General features: G+C 33.7%; 3 protein-coding genes and 1 pseudogene across 3 annotated transcripts; 2 read left to right on the forward strand and 2 right to left on the reverse strand.

Moving 5' to 3' along the window:
* The first annotated feature begins 3,990 nt into the window (after positions 1–3,990).
* Positions 3,991–6,945, forward strand: LOC143632477 (uncharacterized). The gene is made up of 5 exons (XM_077100992.1): positions 3,991–4,353; positions 5,868–5,924; positions 6,024–6,113; positions 6,190–6,363; positions 6,825–6,945. Exons 1-5 carry the CDS (start codon positions 3,991–3,993, stop codon positions 6,873–6,875), a joined length of 735 nt encoding a protein of 244 aa, XP_076957107.1. The 3' UTR covers positions 6,876–6,945.
* Positions 6,946–7,578: 633 nt separating this feature from the next.
* LOC143632479 (transcription termination factor MTEF1, chloroplastic pseudogene) lies at positions 7,579–8,460 on the forward strand (annotated as a pseudogene).
* Positions 8,461–8,772: 312 nt separating this feature from the next.
* Positions 8,773–14,280, reverse strand: LOC143632459 (CBL-interacting serine/threonine-protein kinase 23-like). Its single transcript, XM_077100976.1, has 15 exons — positions 14,107–14,280; positions 13,917–13,979; positions 13,360–13,431; positions 13,165–13,272; positions 12,217–12,297; positions 12,037–12,090; positions 11,825–11,950; positions 10,949–11,038; positions 10,744–10,863; positions 10,546–10,671; positions 9,676–9,792; positions 9,536–9,592; positions 9,328–9,402; positions 9,101–9,176; positions 8,773–8,962 (listed from the first exon to the last, which is right to left on the reverse strand). Exons 1-15 carry the CDS (start codon positions 14,278–14,280, stop codon positions 8,937–8,939), a joined length of 1,365 nt encoding a protein of 454 aa, XP_076957091.1. The 3' UTR covers positions 8,773–8,936.
* A 7,435-nt stretch (positions 14,281–21,715) lies between these two features.
* On the reverse strand, positions 21,716–23,128 carry LOC143632480 (histidine kinase CKI1-like). The gene is made up of 2 exons (XM_077100993.1): positions 22,115–23,128; positions 21,716–21,925 (listed from the first exon to the last, which is right to left on the reverse strand). Exons 1-2 carry the CDS (start codon positions 23,126–23,128, stop codon positions 21,716–21,718), a joined length of 1,224 nt encoding a protein of 407 aa, XP_076957108.1.
* Positions 23,129–23,451: the final 323 nt, after the last annotated feature.

Genomic DNA, 23,451 nt, shown 5'->3' on the forward strand with positions numbered 1-23,451 from the left:
CCCGTGTAAAATCACGCATCAGGGGACCATAATTGTATAAAATAGTCCAATGGTTGCCGTGCATCAAGTTTTCATACGAATTCGTAATTATATAACGGTGAATGCAAAAACAACTTCAAAAATTTGGGAATATATTGGATATTGTGGTAGTATTTGTCAAACAAAAGTCACAAGACTAGCAACAAACGGTTATGGTTTTTGCAGTCACTCAGACAACATGGTAATGCAACTATGTAAATCCATATATATGAATGTATCATGATTCAACTTACAAGAGCTTCGTGTAGGAGTTCCTTGTTGCCATTAGATCTTTTGATCCATGCTCCATACCATATAATCTGTAAAAAGGCCATAAAATGCATCAATTTAAAATTATAAGAAAAAACTATATTGCGCTTACAAAAATTGTATAAAATTAACGAAATGGTCATTATTGCATGACATTCCACACCTCATATAATATTTTTTATACCTGAAACCCACCTAAGCTTGCATGCACTTGCAAGGATTTGAATCAACGCCGCTTTTGTAGGGACAAACATTATAGCACAACCGACCACTAGGGCATATGGACACCTCATATAATACTATTGACTTCTGTTTGGTTGTTTACTTGATTCTCATCATATTTATACACATGTATCCGTAATGTATATGTTTGTTGGTTAATATGGTTAGTTATGTGATATTCCCATCTTTTAATATAGTTTTAGGCCATCATGTTCGTTTTTTGTGATCTTGAGTTAACATGAACCCTAACCAAAAAATGAAAATCTAACAGTTTAGATGAATCTCAAGCCGGTGAGCGAAGATGGGGGTTTTCTAACTTTTAGGGCGTGAATATCTCTTGCATATCAATCACTTTTAATTAAATAATTTACAGAGAATTACATGAACAAATACGCATTTATAATTTGTTATGAAAACGTGTACAAAATTATAACAAATACCTTCCTTATATATGGGACGAGATTAACATTACAACATATTTAGGTGGTTGTTGTAGTTATCGACAGTTAGATAGGTTATAAGTTGTCGCACAACCCGGTTGGTGATGACACTCAATTAATTGTCACTATTCGATCACAAGTTATCACGAACAACCATTTACCATTATGGATCAAATACCAATCAACAAGACGTACCCAACCACGGGGCTGTAAGAATAGTTTTTTGAACAAATGTGTATTCCACACCTTCTAGCTAGTATCAATACTATTCTTGTAAATCTAGTTACACTAAAATATCATTATTAGTGTAAAAAGGAAAGAGAGAGAAAAAGTTACCAGACTGCCATGAATACTTTTGAAGATGGAAGAATGAATACAACCAAGTGTTTCAGTAAACAACGAGAAGTGCTTCAATGTATCGAGAAGGTCATCGACAATGGCAACTATCGGCCTCAAAGCACACATGAATATGTCAAGATTCCTGTTGCTGAAAGGCATGAAGGATGCCATAACTGTGTGACTGTGCCTGTGTTACTGATGTATCTAAACATGAAGTGCAAAGAATAAGAAGAGATATAGAAGATAATCAATGGTAAATTAATTGACCGTTGAATTCCAGAAAGGAATGCTCTTCTGGTCTCATTTGGCTTCTAAACTTGTCTTCCACGCAAATTATTATATTAAGTTATTAACCTCCATAATCCAGCTGGTACTTGGTTAAAATCGATTAATCATGATTATATTAAATAAATACTAATTAAAGATTATGCGTAGTGGTTTAACTAAAAATTGGGAAAACGACGGCTACGTCACCACCACGTAGGCATGGGGCTCCATTAACATGGTTTAATTTTTCTTTTTTGAACGACTAAATTTTTACACTCTATAGGTTTTTAAACACACAATCTCCTATTTTACACCTTAATCATCCTACCAAAGTGGGAAACTGGGAATGACATTAGCATGGTTAACTTTTTTTTTTTGAGCTGTATTAACATGGTTTAATTAATAACACGTACAATTGTTATTTACTCTTTTTATATATATATATATATATTATATATATATATATATATATATAAATATGAGTGAGCTGAATTTGATTTGTTGGATTTGCAGCTAGCCCAACACCTTGTTCGAGCCCCCATTATTGCAATGGCGCCCGAAGAGGGACAAAAATATGGTTAGGTGGCGGGGGCGCCGCTTCAATAATACTGGTCTATAAAATAAAAAAAAAAACATGAGAGGAGAATAATCAGGGGACTAGCCAATGAATGGGGTCGGATAATGCAAGAAAAAGTTGAACCGAATAGGAAAAATCATTTTGACTAGTCAATTAATATAATTAAGTGGGTATTTGTCCAGATTAGTCCTTAATTGCTTATTAAACCTTCTAATTGTCTTTTAAAATAAAAAGAATTACAATATAAAAAGCTTCAAACTGATTCAGATTTGTTTTTCACTTATAAATTTATGCATGTATAAACCTACAAATTGCTTAACTATTGTATAGAACTTATATAATCAGAAAAAATAAATAGTTTTTATAAACCATGTGAAACACTTTGTTCCAAAGTTTATCAAATGATTCGATAATACTTTCTCATATACATTTTTTAAAGTTTAAGGTTGCACATTTCATTCCCTAAATATACAATTAAGGTTTTTTTTTTCCTCTGAAACATTAAGACTCCCGTGTTTGTTGTTTGTTATATACTAAAAGGTATTTGGTCTGGCGATACAAGATGATAAGGTTTTATCTTTTCAAAGGCTAAGGGTTTAAGTTCTGTCATTCTAAAAAAATCTTGTAAAAATTTAGGAATAAAGTTGGATTTGCAAAAACTGTATATATATTAAAATTTACCCGAAAGTGTTATTATTAAAAAAAAATTGTAGATATGAGAGTGTTAAATAAGAGTCAAACAATTTGACTTAACAAAACGAAAAACTACATGAGAGAATCTATTGACTGATCAATTAGAAGAATCTATTCTTGTTGGCTGTTGCTAACTCAGAGTTCCCTTGCCCATTTTTTCTGTTCTTGGTATATTCCTTTTAACGTTTTTATTTAGATATTTTTGGAGTATTGGATAAGATAATCATGAATCATGATGGTCCAACAAAGATAATGGTAAATGGGCATACTGATCATCAACTTTTTTATTTCTCTATTTTTTTAATAGCTAATTATCTACTTTAACTATGTTTAATTACGAAATTTCAACCTTTAACCTTCAAAGGAAAAGAACACCTATTGCACCACTACATATCATTAATTAAAATACCCTTTTATTTATTTCCTCTGTTGCGGACAACTAGGGACACTTATCCGTAGGCCACATATTCCTTACAAACTTATAATCTGATTTTCTTAATACAATAAAAACTAGCGTTTTAAAACGTGTGTGCTGCAACAAGACCGTTAATCCGAACAAAAAGTAGGCATAAAAACCATTCTACCCCACACACACGAGTGAAATCGAGCCAAGATTCAGGTATAACGACTAAAAAAATGACAACTTTTATACGGGTCATAGTTGGGTTGACCCTAAACATGAACACCCTCGTATTTTGATTCATGCAAAATACTTATATACGCACGTTAATATTTTTCATGTTTTAATGTGCCGCAACGTGTGTGAGTAAAAAAAAACTAGTTATAATATATAATCCATTAAAACTAATAATTGAAAAAAAAAAAAACTATTGAAATTAAGGGTGAGCATAAATCAGGTAAGATTTGCAAGATCCAACCCGATTATTTACGCTAAAGTCAGATCCCTGGCGTTAAAAATACCATTAAACAGGTTTGGATCATATCTCACTGATCCGTTTACACTTTACACACCCCTGGTTGAAAGGTGAGACAATAATCAAAAAAGCAATCTTTATGGTATGCAATTGTTGCCATTTGCCAAGCATGAAAAAACATCAATGATTTCCCATGCCACCAAACATTCCACTTAACCACACCTAAAGCTTAATCTCACTTTTACCTCTTTATATCTCACTCCATATATTCCGGCCACAGGAATAAAAAATGGACGAATCATGGCGGATAAGAATACGAACACCTCTACCGCGGTCGACAGAGGACACAAACGGTGTCCGTGGTCACGAACCTCTAGATCCTAACGACTTTGCTGACGTGTTCGGTGGTCCACCACGCACCCTGCTTTCCCGCCAACACTCCGTTGACTTTGCCACCTCATCAAGTTTAGCATTTGAAGATATTCCGGCGAGTGAGGATGAGTTATACAGTTACATCTTTGGTGATTCCTGGAAATCGAGGAGGTCGAGATCTATATCGCAAACGAATTCCAATTCGAAATCGAATTCATCGTCAATTTTGAGTTCGGAGGGGTTGAGTCCTTTCCGGCCGGCTGTCGGAGATGGTGATGACGTCACTTTATCTTCCTTTGCCGCCAAAATCCGGTAATGCACTTTTCATAAGACTGTTATAAGTTTTCGTTTCAGTCCCTGTTGTTTATGATTGTTATTATTTCTAGCTCTTCTATTTATTAAAAGTTCATAAGCACCCTATTAGTTTGATATATTTGTTTGACATATTCAATGTTTTTTTTTTTTTTTCTTTCAATTAGTAGTTGTTTCAACACAATATAAAAAACGTTTTTTTAATCATTTTGTATATGTAACTTTAACTAAATAGTTCAAATTTGTGGAACACTCATTATCTGATTATTACGACTTCGAACAATAAAAGCAGTATAGCCGATTTTGTCGCAACTTATTATCTGATTGTGATTATTCAGTATCACATAAATCACTTTCAAAACACACGCTGCAGTCGCCATTTGAGAATTACAACTTCAAATTTGTGGAAGATTCTAATTATCCGAAACTTCAAACATTGCAATTAAACGCATCCAAACAATGTCATATAATACTTTCGAAACACGTGTTGGTTTGAAACTTACAACTTAGCAAAACTTTCATTATTGTGAAGGCCAATAAATCTCACATCTAATTGGAAGACAACAAAGAAGATGCATGAGGCTTGCAACTATCATTCCTTTGAGGGTGACTATACACAAAAATTTAAAGGTTGTAATTCTGGATTCACACAAATGGTTACATCCCCTGAAAAAACTACTTTTGGACCTTATTCATATGCAAGTCTCAAGGAGTCAACTGAGGATATGCAAGTCAACTCTCCAGCATCCATAGTGTCCTCACTTAATCAAGATCAAGGGAATGAAGCAAGCACCATTCTTGATGAGGATGATGAAATTGTGAGCTCATATGTCATTGAAATAAATCTTAGTAAACATCGGGAAAGAATTGGTGAATCGTTTGGTGTAGATGATGCAATTCCTGGAGCTGAAGGTGATATAACTAAAAGTTTCTATTTATTTTTATTTGGATTTACTTTATGGAACCGAGTGTTTAGTTTTTAAAGTTTGGACCCCCTTCAATACCAGTGCAACCAATGGGATTAGGTAAAATGCAGCTTGCGTTGAACAGATGGTTGGGATAATATTTAGGGTTCAAATAATTAGTTTCATATATATTGCAACCAAACTAGTTATTTTAGTTTTATGGTAAAAATCTTCCACCAAAATGTTCTTAATAATCATTTTAAAAGTCTAAATATCTAATCATCTTATTAGTACAATTTAGTAAGGGTACGTTTAATAATTATCACCTATGGCCTGACAGCCTGTTTTTATTACATTTGATTATCTTCTTCAACATGCACATTTGAGCACTCATGGAATACTATGGGACTAATTTCTGTTCGTGTCTTGTGTTCGTTTTGCAGAAACGCATGGTGTGACTAACGTTCCTGAAGTGCAAATAAATGAATCAAACGAATCATCTTCGGTAATTATTTTAGAAGATTATTTTGGGATTCACTTGTTACACAAAATAAAATAATTTATTATTTCTACTCAGTTGGATAAAGAAAATATATGGGCAAGTCAAGAACTAGAAAAAGATGCAAGCAAACAGGTAAACGTTAGGACCAATATTTTTAATTTTTAAAGATTACTTTCAGAAAAAAATTTCCTATAATCCTTTTTTAGAAAATTTCTTTATGTATTAGTACAGATGGAACTAGAATTACTGGATGAGGATATAAAGTCATGGTCAGACGGAAAAGAGTCTAACATTCGGTTGCTTCTAGCGACGCTGCATCATGTAATTTAACTGTATGAACACGCACGTTATAAGTATGCTATTTTCTTATCAAATGATTAATCTTGTGTTAATGCAGATTTTATGTCCGAGTAGTGGTTGGATCATGATACCTTTGACAAACCTCAAAGATAGCCCGGATGTAAAGAAAGCTTATCAGAAAGCCCGGTTATGTCTCCACCCTGATAAATTGCAACAGGACTCCACAATTTCACAAAAATATGTAGCCGAGAAAGCATTTCCAATCTTACAGGTATTCAAACGGATTGTATCAAGTTATAAATGAGTTAGACAAGTCGGAGGGTTGTAATGAACCGGCTGGTCGAGTTGTTTTGTTAAATGGATTGATGCCTTGATGGGTCAGCCTGTTTAGTTAAACATGTCAACCAGAACACATCTCGTTTAAAAAATGAGTTAGATATGACAACCCAAAACCAGGTTTTTTATTTTTTTTTTATTTTGTGTTTCTGGTGATGACTTGTTTCGTGTAACCACACACTCGCACACGGCCCGCTTAACTCATTTATCAAAACGAGTAATGGGTTTTATTCAAGCTATGAATATGCTTAACGGGTTGACGGGTCTACCTGACTAGTTAAACATGTCAACCTTAACATGCCTTGTTTAATAAACTGGTTGGATATGAAAACCCAAAACTTGATTATCTTCATTTTGTGTTTTGTGATGACTTGTTTTGACGTTGTTTGTTTTTAGGATGCATGGGCTGCTTTTATATCCCAAGATGTTCTTTTGTCTATATCATGAAATAGGGATGCAAGAATCTAAGTGGACTGTTTTAGACATATATATATACAGTAAATGCAGAAGATATAGAAGAAAAAACAGAATATTTGTTTGTTAAGGATTTTTACACATTTATCAACATTTTTGTGGTTTATTTTCTTTTTGATATTTGATTCCAGTAATTTGCGTTAATAAGTGTGAAATGATTTTGTGTAAAATGTTTGTTTTTTTTTTTTCATATTTGGTAGCTTGTTAAAAGAAGTCATTAATAATATTAGCATAATTTTTGGGAAATGACCAAAAACGAAACAAAAAATGAAAGCAAAATGATCAACAAAAACCATTGTGATCATTTAAAACATCACGAGTACTTGAACTCCTTAGTAGCTCAATAGTTCAATCTAGTTATTCTCACCGACGTGCATATCGTCACAAAACCTACGCACAATGCTTGCTTGAAATAGCCCGTGCAAAACTGATTTAAAACAGATATGACCTTTAAAATAGTAACCGATAATTCTACCTCAAAAAACTATTCAAGGACTATTGTTGTAAAACTTGGTAAGTCAAAGGGTTCTTTAAACAACAGATTGGTTGTAACCTCATCCATAAAATCATCCAACAACCAATGGGCTACTAACATAACTAATCACCTCACCTTCTTTCTTCTTTAAACTAGATAAAAAGAAATAGATGCATACATCATATATGCAAACCCACCACCATGGCAACATCAGCAGCCATGACTGCATTTCACTCATACTCTCCTCAAGAACCACCACCAGACCCCCCTCAACTTTCAAAGAAACCCAAAACCCTCCTCCACAAAAACCCTCTTTACACTCCACTCCCCTCAAAACTCACCCACCAATTCAAAGAAAAAATCTTGTGCCTGGAAGTAATGGGCATTGATTCAGGAAAAGCCTTAGCTTTAAACCCCTTAATCCACTCCACTCCCCTCACCTCCATCCACAACATCATCACTTTCCTTCAGTCCAAAGGCATCCAACAAAAAGACCTTCCAAGAATCATTGGCATGTGCCCCAAGATCCTCACATCCAACATCACCAATGAACTCAATCAAGTTTTCAACTTTATGTCACAAGATCTCAAGATCCCTGATCACAATTTCAGAAAAGTGATCAACAAGTGTCCAAGATTGCTGGTTTCAAGTGTTAAAGATCAACTAAAGCCTGCTCTTTTTTACTTAAAAAGATTAGGCTTTTGTGATTTGGAGGCTTTAGCTTATCAAGATTGTGTCTTGTTGGTGTCAAATGTGGAAAACACATTGATTCCCAAGTTGGATTACTTGATCAGTTTAGGGTTTTCGAAACCGGAGGCGGTTGGGATGGTTTTAAGGTGTCCTGGGCTGTTTACATTTAGTGTTGATAATAATTTTAAGCCAAAATTTGAGTATTTTGAGAAGGAAATGAAGAGGGGTTTGAGTGAATTGAAAGATTTTCCTCAGTATTTTGCTTTTAGTTTGGAAAAGAGGATAAAGCCTAGGCATTTGGAGGCTTTGGGATGTGGTGTGGAGGTTTCTTTGCCACTTTTGCTTAAAACCACCGATGAAGAGTTTCAAGAGTTATTGAGAAGAAATGTGTAAATTATATGGTTTTGTAAGTATTGGAAATGAGCATGCTTATGCAATTGCTATTTGCCTAATAGTTGTGTATAAGTTAAACTTGTTTTTTTAAGTAAGCGTGTTCTCAGGCGTTTAGTTAGGGGCATAAACAAGTCAAGCTAGTCACGAATTACTCGAGATTCACTTGTTAAAAGCTCAAATCGAGGCTAGCTTAAACGAACAATACAGATACATAACTAGATAAATATAAACATGGCTGCAACAGTCAAACCTAATGCAAAAATTATCTACATTAATTGGTTAAAAGACTATGTAACAAATTAACCCCACCCATAATAAGTTGAAAAATATTACATTTAATGATTTTATAATCAAGGCTATGGTGGTATTGTAGAATCAAACAATAAAAATCCACAGTTGGGGATGCTCAGTCTTTTGTACAAAGATATTCTTAAAAGAAAAATTTGTACAGCAAGACCAGCGGTTTGATTTGCCGATTATGAAGTTGGCAATGCAGCACCTGCTACAGATGGAAATAAGAAAATTGCAGCCATAAACCAAAAAATAATAATAAAAGAATAACTTTTTCGGTTAAAAGTTAAACTTGAAACTTTTTGGTAAATAAATGGAATCTTGGTGATTTAATTTGGATTGAACTAACCCGCTAAATCCCCATTCGCCTCGTCTCCACTTCTCCACACAATATCCTTCAATCCAGTTGAAAGATTCTTGTAGAACTGCATAAAAACCGTCTCATGCGTCACATTTAAAGCAATATATAAGTGTCTATACAGTTATTACAGTTCTCTACTTAATTAGTTATGTATTAAACATCACTCTTATAAACCAATATAATCTATTTTGCAATATATTGTGAATTTAGTATACCTTGTGAAATTCCAATGTATCCCCTCCAGCTTTGCGAACCTCAACCATGTGCAAAGACGGCGCCACTTCAAATATCTAAGAGTAATGTTATAAATATTAATAATAAAAAAACACTATATTATTACAATTAACCTAACTTTGTGTGAGTTTGACCAGTTTGACCATATCTTAACTATAATAACATGAAAGATTTTAGAAAAAAATATACCTCGGTTGCAACCGACAAGTGGCCCTTACGTCCAGACTTTTCGCCTTGAAGTTTCAACTAAAGTGCAAAAACGAGTCATTTAAAATTAGAGCTTCCAAAATGGTGCAAGTTTAAGCTAAAGAAGAAACATGTTTGGTTACCTTGTAATTGTTTTTCTTCACATCAAATCCTAAAGGTGTAGCTGCTTCTTCTATTTTTGAGATGATTTCATTGGCGGGACATTTTGATGTGAATCTTGTTTCTCGCTTGACAAGCCCCTAACATTTCATTTAATTCAAGAATCAATAAAGATCATAGTTGATAGTAACAACTAACAACTATAAACTAATTCGAGATGAAAGTCTACAACACTCAAAACAGATTATTATTTTATTTTCATTGGAATTTATTGTTTTTATTTGTTCTTTAGTAAAGTTTTTTCTACCCTTTAACCGAGGAATAAATTTTACTACTTGCATATAGATTTATTTAACTTATACTGAGTACGATGATGATGATGATGATATAGATTTATTTAACTTATTTGTGATTTCCTGTAGTTTTTTCTATCCTTTAAGCAAAATATTTAATATATAATTGAGAAATAATTTTTAGCATTTACGTTTAGATTTATTAATTGTATTTCTTTTTGGCAAATCTTTTCCTATCCTTTTAACAAAATATATAATTGAGGAATAATTTTTTACTATTAGCGTTGGTTTTATTAAACTTAATTGATTTTCCTAAAGTTTTTCAATCTTTTTTAACAAAATATATAATTGAGGAATAATTTCTATTATTTAGAGACATATTAGTGAAAAAAATACTTTTCTGTAAAAGTAATTCAAACCAAGCTATAGACAAACATGTCTAGGTTAAGATTCTTAGAGAACAATTGTTTTCTGCATTTAGAGTTTTAGAAACAATGTATAAAATGTTTATGTTATGAGCCTCCAGTTAAAAAGTTTTGACGGCTTATAAACATGTACAAAATGATCTAAAACCAACAAAGGTTGAAAAAAGTTACATACCATTTGTTTTTCAAAAAGTTTACTGAGGTTAAGGCCTTGAGATTTAGAAATAAGCTCAAAAGCATTCATGGTGACAGGCTGAGAAGGTCGTTCATCCCGCCTCTCCACAACAAGGACAGGAGAATCCTATAATCCAAGAAAAAATATTAACCAACATCAAAAGGGTATGTTAGTAATTTAACAGCTGCTTTGTATTACCCCGGCTTCATCGAAAATGGCATCCACATCATCTAGACTAACATCCTCTTCTTCAAATTTAGGTGGCACATATCCTTTCTTAAACCATTCATGTTCAATGAGTTCAGCCGTTGTGATTCGCTGTTGGTCATTATATTCATATAAATAGTCATAATAATTAAAGCGTTTTTAAACTTAAAACAAAAGAAAAGAAAAGTGAACATACAGTCTCGGGATTAGGATCCAAAATCCTTTTAATTAGTTTCTTTGCATTTGCGGAGAACCAAGGCGGACATGAGAACTCAGCCTTAAATATCTGCAATCACATATATCTTGTCACAACACAGGGGTGTGAAGGATATTAATTAAATAATTCTTACTTGATATGCTAAATATATATTTACATAAATATTATTATCACATATAAAATACAAATAAATAATATACTATGTTATGTGAAACATTATAATAATAATTTATATAAAACTAATTAAATATATATATATATATAATTAACGTAGAAATTAAATTAGCGTGCTAACTGTGAGAATCAAGTAGTGTGATTATATATACAAGTAGCGTAATTATGTAATTATATTGTAGTGTAATTACACTATGCTGTAATCACACTACACTATAATTACACTATGTTGTATATATAATTACACTACTTGATTTTTCACAGTTAGCACGTTAATTTAATTTGTATCTGATCCAAACCCTATATATACATAAAAATTAATAAATAAACAACCCAAGTGTGAGCTGAGCTCAAGCTCGAAAAATTACTCATCAGCCGAACTCGGGCTTTAGAAATAGAGAAATAGAGCTCGAAACAAGCCGAGCCCAAGTTGAGCTAAAGCCTGGAAAATTACTCACAAGCCGAACTCGAGCTTTAGATATAGAGCTCAAAATGAGCTGAGCTCAAGCTCTCGTAGGTAAATTGAGACAAGCTCGCGCCTCAGCGAGCTCAGGCTCGTTTACAATCACTAGAAACAAAAAGAACTAAGAAAATATATTACAATCACTGATGTTGCCAAAAAGCAATTTTGCAATCATTGACAATTCAAATAGATGCAAGTTTGTAACGACACCCAAATACCTTTTTGTACAAAGCCATAAGGTTTGACTCTTCAAAAGGCAGATAACCAGCCATAAGAACAAAAAGAATCACACCACATGACCATAAATCAGCCTTAGCTCCATCATAGCCCTTGTTGTTAATAACCTAGTAGAGTATATAACCAAAAATATAAAAAAGCACCTTAATTTATATTACTAGTTGTCTATAAAATGAAGAACCGTATGACTTACCTCAGGAGCAACATAATTTGGTGTCCCACATGTCGTGTGTAGTAAGCCATCTTCCTACAAGATGAATATTTTAAGTTATGGTATCTAAATATGATATAACATAATGAAGAAAAAGAATTTGAATTGGTAGAAAAAATTTAACTTTCACGTGCAAAATAAAAAGGAAAATTAGATACTCACACGGACTTGTTGTGGCAATGCGCTTAATCCAAAATCAGAAACTTTGAGACATCCAGTTGCATCCAATAGTAAATTTTCAGGCTGCAAAATAACATTAAAAACCTAATGAAAAAAGGTATGCTTGAATATCAAATTTATAGGCCAGCTGAGTAACGGGCTAGGGAAGAAAAAAGGGGTGGCAGTTTCCAACACAACATGAAACCGACACGAAAATAACAGGTTTTGGGTTGCCATATCCAACCCATTAAAAAACCCAGGTCGCATTAGGATTGACTTGTTTAATTAAACTGGCCATGTTCGGGGTGGCTTGTTTTAAAAACGGGCCATCTTCGGGTTGCCTGTTTAAAAAGCGGGTCATCTTCGGGGTGCCTGTTTAAAAAACGAGTTGTGTTCAGGTTGGCCTGTTTAAAAATCAGGCCGTGTTTGGGTTGAGATGTTTGGTTAAATGAGTCACGTTTGGATTGCCCACTTTAAAAAATGGGTCGTGTTTGGGTTGGCCTGTTTAATTAAACAGGACGTGTTCAGATTGACCTGCTTAACTAAAAGAGTCGTGTTAGGGTTGACCTGTTTAATTAAATTGATCGTGTGCGGGTTGACCTATTTATTCAAAGGGTCATGTTTGGGTCACCCATCAACCTGTTTAGTTAAACAGATCGACCCACTAACCCGTTTAACCCATTTTTTACGACCGACCAACTCTATTAACATGTTTACAAGTTGGTTATCACCCACCAACCCGTTTGGCACATTCAGATAAATGAGTTAAACGGGTCGTGCTCGGGTTGAACAATTTAGCCCGCAACCCAACATGCCGACATGATTGACACCCCAAGTTGAAACAGACCCTTTTTACTATGGGTTAATATTTATTTGTTACAGACAAAGAGAAAACTTTGAATGATGATGTGTTGGTCAACTTTCAACCCATTTGACCAATTCCCCCTTTACCTTGAGATCTCTATGGTAAACACCCCGACTATGACAATAATCAACTGCATTTATGAGCTGCTGAAAATATTTTCTTGCTTCATCTTCTTTAAGTCTGCCTTTAGCTGCCTTAATAATAAAAATGAATAATCTTAAATCAATATGCCAACTATGGAAAAACCATGAAAGGGTTTAATAAAGCGAACATAAACTTACAATTTTGTCGAATAATTCACCGCCTGTCACAAATTCCAAAACAATGTATATTTTTGTCTTGCTCGCCATAACCTACCATAAAAAAAGATTTTGGTTTAACACTTTAACCACATGTGCATCTTAATTAATTATGCCATGCGTGTAAAAAATTAGAAAATGTGTTATAACGCTAAGTCTATTTTATGACGCGCAGCTTAAAAATAGTAAATTGGCATAAAAAGAAATGTTTCGGTCGAATATTTCAGTTCCTTCAATGCTAATTTAAGGTTAATCATATTTCATGCAAATTTAACAACAAAAGCAAGTATAACAATATCAAGGGACGTTCAAAAGTTCAACACAAAACCAATATTAAGTAGAAAACCACAAGAACCACACAATACACTTTTACTGTATGTATGTCTGTATGTTTTAACTATGATACATAAAACGGTTATTTAACACACACGGTGTACACGTGCATTATAAAGTTCTCTCATTTCACTCCAGTCATATAAACTTAAAACACATCAATAAACAAAAAGCATTGTTAGCAACTTAATGACAAACCAACTAACCTCAAACATACGAATCACATTCGGGTGCCTGATCAGTTTCATAGTCGATATCTCCCGCTTAATCTGTACTTTCCCAGATAACATGTCACATAAACATATCCAAATACCAACTTCACATCAAACAAAGAAACCACAGAAATCAAAAAAGTCAACAGCTTGATCAAAATTAAAAAACCACGTTGCAATATACCTGAGTAATCATCTTATGCTTTAACACTTTCTCTTTATCAAGAATCTTGATTGCAACATTCTCCCCTGTTTCGACATTTCTAGCGAATTTCACCTTCGCAAACGTCCCCTCGCCCAGAGTCCGTCCGAGTTCGTACCTCCCAACTCGTGTTCTCGCAGGCCGTGATGACGCCATTCGGCCGTTTTTAGTAGGATCGGTTTTGGTTTTACTATTCAAATTTGGTTTTGCTATTTGCTTATTGCCCGTTTGCCTGCCACTTAATCGTAATCATTTGGGTTAATAAAAAATTTTCATAAAAAAAATTGTATAATTTTGTTGATTCCAAATCAGGAAGCTAATAACTTAAAATCAAGATATGGGTACCGTCAAGATATGGTTTTTGTAAGGAATAAGAGTCTTTTCTTCTTACTGGGCCTGCCAAATTTGAGATGTTGATGATGCACACATGTTCTTTGAATTGGAATTGAAAGAAACCCTAAGGTTTTGGGGATATTTGATCTTTGTGTGTATGAGTATTGAGTGGAACAAATATGGTGACTAGGAAAGTACACAATAATTGAATTGAATGCGTATTAAATTTGATTACTTTTATTTAATCTTGAATTCAATATTCTAAAATGCACGTTTTCTATGTATATATTATTCATGTTCGGGTATATTTGGTAAAATCTAGTGGGCGATTGGTGGCTGTAAGCCGGTAATTGTAGCTTTTTAAATATATTTAGGTGTTTGACAGAGTAGTTGAAGTTTTAATAAAATGTATAAAATGATCAAAATGAGCATAATTAAAAAAACATAATACTAAGTGTATATATCTTCGATGTTTTTCTAAGTGTATATAGCTTCAAGCTTTTTCTCCTAGCCTAAAAGCTTCAAACTCATTCAACCAGACAATGTATTTTTTTTTAGTATGAGCTTTTTCTTAAAAGCTTCCTACCAAACATACCCATTATGTTATTTTATAGCCCTAGCTTAGATACATCGAAAGTTATTAACGTGTAAAATTTCCTTTCTATATAGTTGCGAACCATCGTTTTTTTATTATGACTGGTAAATTGATTAGTGACGTTATCAACACTTGGTGTGGATGTTGCCTCGTATAGCTGTTGGTGATCTTTTAATCATATATATTATTTAACTAGGATTTACGAGAAATTAAAGGGGTGTTTTGTGAAACTTTAATCAGGGATTTATGAGACTTTATAGGTGGTGAGTTAGAGACGATGGATTTTGAGGGATTGAAATAGGTGCATTAGAGGTGAGAGGCGGTGGATTTTTAGGGGTTTTGTAAACCAAAACAGATGTCAAATCGTAGATGATGGGTTGCAAGCGATAGATCAGAAGCGATGATGGTATGCAATCCACACGCAAGATGGGGAAGAAAAGAAGAATAAAAGATGGGAAGGGTGTGGTTGTGCGCATATCTGTTTCTTTAAAAGTGAGATAAGATAGATTTTGTGTGAGGTAGTGCTAATGAACAAAATTTGTTACATTTTGAGCAAGGAGTTGAACTAAATTTGTAACTTTCGAAAAGTAGTGGCCAAGCCGTAATATAGACATACACATCGAAATACTATGTAAGTTGAGTAGTGAAATCTTTAAGAATCGTATCCGTAAGATTCTAGTTTGCAAAAACGGGTATTTAACATAATTTCAGTATGAAAAATTAAAGGGAATCATAACCCATGAGGTACTTATGCTAAAAATTAATAATGTTAATGGTTATCAATTGTTATAAGTGGTCCCAATCCAACAATATGAATTATTCCCTTTTCAAATACTAAATGTAAGGGAATGATCCACTCTAATTTGGTGATTAATAGCAACCAATTAGCTCGAAGACTACCATGCAAACACAAGAATACAATCAATGAAAGATCATGAAGATTGAAAATAGCAAAAACAAAATATGTAAATAACTATAAAACAATCTTCAAATAACTAAAAATATAAAAAATAGAACAGAAGGCAAGTAATATGAATCATCACATGGGTAGCCCTAAGAAACACCATGTGACCATGTGTACTTCTTGATTGAAGCCAAAAGTTACTTTAATGATTCAGGATTCACTAAAGACACGGGAACATGGCATTAATGGTACCGGAACATGAGTTCCATGGAGGAAGATTGAAGAAAATATGATAGGGATTGTGGGTAAGAACTTGAATCTCACATGGGCTCTCAGAAGATGAGTGAGACATGTAGAAAGAGTCCAAACGGGAAAGATGTACATATAAACCATTAAGATTCTTGTTTGTCAAAGCGGGTATTTTTCAATGTCGAGAAAGGTATGAAAAATGTGTTTAGTAACGATTTAAAGTTTAGCAACTTTGTGTTTAGTAAAAAAAAGTATTTTCAAGTTCTTTTAAGTTAATTTCAAAATTTTAACTTACAGTTATAATATAATCAAGAATACTTACCAAAAAATATTTTAAAATCTCACAATCAATATATTCACTCATTTTTCTGTCTATTGTTTATGTATCTATTCAATAATATAATGTATTAGCACACAGACTAACTTATAATTAAGAATTAAGAATATATAATAAATCATAAATTAATTATTTAATTATATTGATTTGTTAAAAAATAGTTTAAATTGAAAGTTGTTATCATGATAACAATATTAATATTATTCTACTATTTAAGGAATCCATTTATGCTAACGAATGTGAGATTAGGGAATCCATGTGATAAATATATATTTATATTAACACTAGATTTTATCCCCCGTATTACGGGGGTTGTTTTACATTACTCATTTTTAGTATTTATATATATGTATATTTGGATTTTAATTTTATTTATTGTAAGAAAGTTAATAATTAATATACGTGAGGTTTGATGATGAAATGGTTTCACAAATAACTGATATGTTATAATCCGATTTAAAAATTATCTGGGTTTGGTGATACCCATTACCCGTTTATTTTCTTTATTATAAAATTGTTTCTTAATTATAAATAATATATATTTTTAAATAAAATAGGATATTAATTTTTAGTATATCCCTATTTTATAGGATTTTCATATCAAATATTTTATTAGATTAATTTTTAATATAATGAGATGTTATAACTCGTTTAAAAGTTATCTGGGTTTGGTGAGATCTTTACTCGTGAATTCGGGTTAAATGCGTGAGAAGCCTTCATTTATAAATAAAGCAATATGATGGCTTGGGAGAATGGTTGTTTTACATTTTTTGTTTTTTAATATTTATTTTTTGAATTTTAATTTTCTTTATTGTAAGAAATTTAATAATATACTTAGGGTTTGATGATGGAAATGTTTAATAAATAAATGCTATGTTATAACTCGATTAAAAGCTATCTGGATTTGGTGGCCCATGACCAGCTTACGTTTTTTACAATAAAATTATTTATTAATTATATATTTTGCTTTTTAAATTGGATATTAAATTTTAGTATATCCCTATTTTATTGGATTTTCATATCAAATAATTGGTAAGATCAATTTTTAATTTAATTAGATGCTATAACCCGTTTAAAAGCTATCTGTTTTTGGTAAGACCCATACCCATAAATTTGGGTTAAATCAATGAGAAGCTTCAATATTAAAATTAAGCTGGTGGCTTTCATAAAAGGGGGAGCGACCACATCGCGACACGTAGGATTTTAGGGGTTTCGTTTATATATATCATAGATTATTATTATTATTATTGTTATTATTATTATTTTCCGTTTTTATTTACAATTATCATGAAAGAGTCACAAAATCTTATTTCAAATTTGGCCTCCAAAATTGTTGAGCCGACAATGAACATAACCAATATCAACCGAATTCGCGTGTCTGCATCGTGATTAGGGCTGTTCATGAGTCGAGCCGAACTGAGCGAAGGCTTGCTCGTTTACAACTGAACCAAACGACTGAAATTCGGACCGCGCGAAAATTGAAACGCGCCAAAATTGAATTGAGCATTTTTCAATCGAAAATCAAGCAATTTTCGAACACTATTTATTTCTTTTTCACTTTAAAATTTTCAGTAAGAAACAAATTTAAAGGTTGTAATAATATATTTTAACAAATTAGTAGTTTTCAGATAAATGTGCAATATGTTGTAATTTTTTTATGAGAAATAAATTTCAACTGAGATATAATGAACATATAAACAAACTTCTGTATTCTGAAAACTTAAAGTGAACAAATACAACTATAAAATTGACGAATTGAGAAATTTTAAAGGGTTTAAACAATTCTATACTTATATTTTTTTGTGTATTGTCTATTTATTTATATTTGCTCATATATAATTTTACATTATTCATTTATAATATTTATATATTTTTTAGGATTTTAATTTTATTTATTGTAAGGAAGTTAATAATATACTTAGTATTTGACGATGAAATCTTTTCACAAATAAATGAGATATTATAACCCGGTTTAAAAGCTATCTGGGTATGATAAGACCTATGACCCCCTTTTTTTTTTACTTAAAAATTGTTTCTTAATTATAAATAATTGGATATTAATTTTGAATATATCCCTATTTTATAGGATTTTCATATCAAACCTAAATGACGACTCCTTCAGAAAAACGAAGTTATTCAAGTTCTTTTTCTCAAAGAAGTCAAAGAAGGCCAGAACCACACGTGCAAGTTTCCCTGCATGTGGCTCGTCCGTGATAACCTCTTCGGATTTGCGTGAACTAGCGGACTGATCACTATTTGATGAGATTAATTTTTAATATAATGAGATGTTATAACCCGTTTAAGGGCTATCTGAGTTTGGTGAGACCCATACCTGTGAATTCAGGTCAAATGCATGAGCAACCTTCATTTACAAATAAAATAATCTGGTGGTTTGAGAGAATTTAGGGAGGCTCCGTTTATATATATACTAGATTTTATCCCCTGTATTACGAGGCTTGTTTTACATTATTCGTTTTTAATATTTATATATGTATATTTGGATTTTAATTTTATTTATTGTAAGAAAGTTAATAATTAATATACTTGAGGTTTGATGATAAAATGGTTTCACAAATAAATTATATGTTATAATCCGGTTTAAAAGCTATCTGGGTTTGTTGATACCCATTACCCGTTTATTTTCTTTATTATAAAATTTTTTCTTAGTTATAAATAATATCTTTTTTTATATTAAATAGGATATTAATTTTAAGTATATCCCTATTTTATAAGATTTTCATATCAAATATTTTATCAGGTTAATTTTTAATATATGAGATGTTATAACCCGTTTAAGAGCTATCTGGGTCTGGTGAGACGTTTACCCGTGAATTCAGGTCAAATGCGTGAGAAACCTTCATTTACAAATAAAGCAATCTGATAGATTGAGAGAATGGTTGTTTTACATTTTTTTAATATTTATTTTTTGGATTTTAATTTTCTTTATTGTAAGAAAGTTAATAATATACTTAGGGTTTGATGATGAAAAGGGTTTCGTAAATAAATGATATGTTATAACCCGTTTAAAAGGTATCTGGATTTGGTGACCGATGACCCGCTTATGTTTTTTACTATAAAACTGTTTATTAATTATAAATAATATCTTTTCTTTTTAAATTGGATATTAAATTTTAGTATATCCCTATTTTATAGGATTTTTCACATCAAATCATTGGTAAGATTAGTTTTTAATTTAATGAGATGTTATAACCCGTTTAAGAGCTATCTGGTTTTGGTAAGACCCATACCCATGAATTTGGGTTAAATCAATGAGAGGTCTCCATTTAGAAAACAAGCAATCTGGTGGCTTTTATAAAAGGGGGAAGCGACCACATCATAATACATAGGATTTTAGGGTTTTTATTTATATATATTATAGATATGACCAATAAACAATGCTTAGTTTGTACTATGTTTTCATTGTTCTATTTATTTATAGTCCTTAATTATAAATAGTTATCGGATGACGTTTGCTATAAAACCGAGAATATAATCTTGATTTAGCTTGATTTTTGATGGAGTGACATCAAAACCATTACAATCAAAAAAATATTTTATTACAAAGTTTAAGGTGCTGTTTGTTTTTGCAGACATAAACTGTCTGCAAGCTGATTTCATCTGTTTTCATGTCTGCAACTGAAGATGTGGTCTGAAGATCTGCAAGCTGAAAATATAAGACTGTTTGTTTTTATAAGCTGATACTGTCTGCATAACTGTCAAACTTATCTCACAAGATAGAAGTCATTTATTCAAGTTACATCTAGTTTTTAGTCTTTGCCTGCCATGCCGATTTGGTTTTGGTGGGTGGTGGAAGGTGGTGGTGGTGGATGGTGGTAGTGGCGGCGGACGGTGGGTAGTGGCGGTGGATGGTGGTGGTGGACAATGGGTGGTGGTGATGGATGGTTTTGGTTGGTGGTGGACGGTGGTGGTGATGGATGGTGGTGGTGGTGGGTGATGGATGGTGGTGGTGGCGGTGATGGATGGTGGTGGTGGTGATGGATGGTGGTGGTGATGGATGGTGGGTGGTGGACGGTGGTGGTGATGGATGGTGGTGGTGGTGGCGGACGGTGGTGGTGATGGATGGTGGGTGGTGGACGGTGGTGGTGATGGATGGTGGGTGGTGGACGGTGGTGGTGGCGGTGATGGATGGTGGTGGTGGTGGCGGTGATGGATGGTGGTGGTGGTGGGTGATGGATGGTGGTGGTGGCGGTGATGGATGGTGGTGGTGGTGGTGGACGGTGGTGGTGATGGATGGTGGGTGGTGGACGGTGGTGGTGGCGGTGGATGGTGGTGGACGGTGGCGGCGGGGTACGGGGGTGGTGGTGGCGGCGTACGGTGGGTGGTGGTGTTGGCGGACGGTGGTAGGAGCAGTGGATGAGAGGGTGGCTGCAAAGGGAGAAGAGTAGGGTTTTTTTGTGAAGATGTTTTAAGCAAGATTTCCTTGCTTTTCTTTTAAGATGAAAGAAGATAACTTCAGATCTGTTTTAAAAAAAAAAACAAACAGTCTTCAAGGGTAATGTATGCGCGCCTGCAGACATTAGCTCCCTTGAAGATCTTTGAAGAAAAAACAAACACCCCCTAAGTGATTAATGAACCACTTGTATATGTCTGGTAATAAACTAATAAATATTTCTTGATACATTAGCCGACTCTAGGGGCGGACCTACATTGAGGTGACAGGGTCATGAAAGCCCATTGATTTTTAAAAAGAATTTAGAAGAGTGTATATAATCGAAAGTTTGAGTGAATCCATAATAAATTTTAAAATCAAACTCCAATAGTATGTATGTATGTATGTTGCGGCATGCCATCGATGCGTTTTGACAAGGGAACAAACTAAAATTTGCTAATTAATCATCAATCCCAATTGCTATGCATCGGTATGTGTCTTTGTGTTAGGTTCGGGTTGAAATCTTATCTGTTTAACAAAGTATGATTAAATAAGCAATCCCAAACTAAATCCAATTGATTATTTGTTTAACAAAGTATGATTAAATAAGCTATCCCAAACTAAATCCAATTGATTATGTGCACGTAATAAAAGCTCAAATATGTTCTAATGTAGCAAGGCCAAAATTGGTGCAAATCTTCTTGTAACGAAACAAATAATGAAGAGCAGCTACGCTCTATGTCAAAATTTTGTACAAGCTACTAACTAATATCAAATTCAAGATTAACTTCTGCTATGAAGGACTTCAATCACTTTTAACAACTTATGCTCATTTAGTGGTTTGGAGACATGAATATCGATTCCCTTTAAGAACTTGTTTAATTCTTCACCTTCTTCGTGAGCTGTTAACCCAATGATGGGGATGTGAACACCATAATCTTTCTCCATAAGTCGTATCTGCCTCGTCGTTTCACAACCGTTCATCATGGGCATCTAAAAAAAATAAACTTCATCAAATAACATGTCTAGATATTTTAAAATGTAAACTAAATACAAGATTGAGTAACTGGTCAACACGATCGTGTTGTCACAAGTCCTATTTTTAGCTTGCAAGAGAGTCGTGTTGACCACGAACACTTTTTAAATACATAGCGCATTTTAATAATAATAATAAAAAGTTACCTTGCAATCCATAAAGATATAGTCATACGGCAGAATATGTGAAGCTCCAAGATCTCTTTGATCAGTCAACCCTTTGGAGACAAAAGTCAACGCCTCTTGCCCATTGGTACACGTGTCAAATACCACACCATTCTTCAAAAACATCCTTTTGGCAATCATCTGTTGAGTAGAGTTATCCTCTACCAACAACACTTTCTTGCCTCTCAATGGGCTCATGTTTGGTGAAATTCTAGTAATTTCTTGTCTCTCCACTTGTCTTTCGGGCGTACTTCGGTTCCTGTGCGGTGGCGTGCGAGGGATTCTATCTCCAAACTCGGGTAACATATCGATCAATGAGTATAAATGAGACCCGTGAAGCGGCATAGGTAAGATGACATCGGACAATGGGAGTTGTTTCTCATCCAAACCATGGGCTTGCATGCACCGGTACCCTAACCAAACAACTCTAAAACATGCGTCTTTTGAGTCTTTTCTAAATTGAGCCACCACTTTACATAGCTCCCGAAAATCGGCCCGGGTTGTGTCCACCACAAGCAATACGAAGCCCGGTAGAGTGGCCCAATCCGTCCCATCCAATGCACTTAAAGGAACCTCCTTTGGGCTCCTATTGGGCCTCGGGCTTCTGCGGGGCCTCCTTAAATACCCAAAAATACCTAAGTTTAAATAAGAGCTCGGAGAGCATGTTTTATTCGCGGATTGTCTAAACTCTTTAAGAGTTTCGGAAAGCTCAAGAACGGTCTTGGTTGCAAATACTTTAAGCCCGTGGGCCCGTAGGAACTTTTGTGACACTTTACATCTTTCGTCGCTGCTAATGAAGAGAACAACGGTCGTCGAGTTTGAATCTATTCGTTTGGGGCTACAAAAGGGAGTGTTTGACACGGAGGACATGCTGGTCTTCTCATCTTCACTAATAACATGTGGATCGGACCGAGAAACCTTAAAAACGACATTGAACTTGAAACATGTTCCCTTTTCTCCGGGTTCTTTGTCGACTATGCTTATCTCTCCGCCCATTAATCGTACCTGTATACAAGTGTCAATATTAATGATTTAATGTAGTGCTAAAGTCCCACATAAAGCCAACGAATATTGGACAGAGTCATGGTCTATCGTTGGATGCGTTGGCCAAACCGACCATAACGGTTTGGTTTTGGCTAGTTGCTAGTTTGAGCCAGATTTAGCATGAAACATGTGTTCATATTCGTTTGTTTATTAAATAAACGAACATAAAGGACTTCCCGCCAAACAGTTCACAAACAGTTCGTTGAACGTTCGGTTTGTTTGCAGATTTAGTCCGATTTGGACGGTTCAAACCGTTTCAACTATTTTGAACACCA

This window comes from Bidens hawaiensis, unplaced genomic scaffold (assembly GCF_021521415.1).
Source record: "Bidens hawaiensis isolate Kalapana, Puna unplaced genomic scaffold, B.hawaiensis_p1.1 tig00006390_1, whole genome shotgun sequence".
Classification (NCBI taxonomy): Eukaryota; Viridiplantae; Streptophyta; class Magnoliopsida; order Asterales; family Asteraceae; genus Bidens; species Bidens hawaiensis.

Coding starts and splice junctions, on each gene's coding strand:
- LOC143632477 (XM_077100992.1), top strand. CDS start 3,991: ATGGACGAATCATGGCGGATAAGAATACGAACACCTCTACCGCGGTCG. Junction 5,925..6,023: donor AAAAAGATGCAAGCAAACAG/GTAAACGTTAGG, acceptor GTATTAGTACAG/ATGGAACTAGAATTACTGGA. Junction 6,114..6,189: donor TTCTAGCGACGCTGCATCAT/GTAATTTAACTG, acceptor GTGTTAATGCAG/ATTTTATGTCCGAGTAGTGG.
- LOC143632459 (XM_077100976.1), bottom strand. CDS start 14,280: ATGGCGTCATCACGGCCTGCGAGAACACGAGTTGGGAGGTACGAACTC. Junction 12,298..13,164: donor TTTACCATAGAGATCTCAAG/GTAAAGGGGGAA, acceptor GTTATTTTGCAG/CCTGAAAATTTACTATTGGA. Junction 9,403..9,535: donor ACTTGTCGGTTGCAACCGAG/GTATATTTTTTT, acceptor CATTACTCTTAG/ATATTTGAAGTGGCGCCGTC.
- LOC143632480 (XM_077100993.1), bottom strand. CDS start 23,128: ATGGGCGGAGAGATAAGCATAGTCGACAAAGAACCCGGAGAAAAGGGA. Junction 21,926..22,114: donor ATATCTTTATGGATTGCAAG/GTAACTTTTTAT, acceptor TATTTTTTTTAG/ATGCCCATGATGAACGGTTG.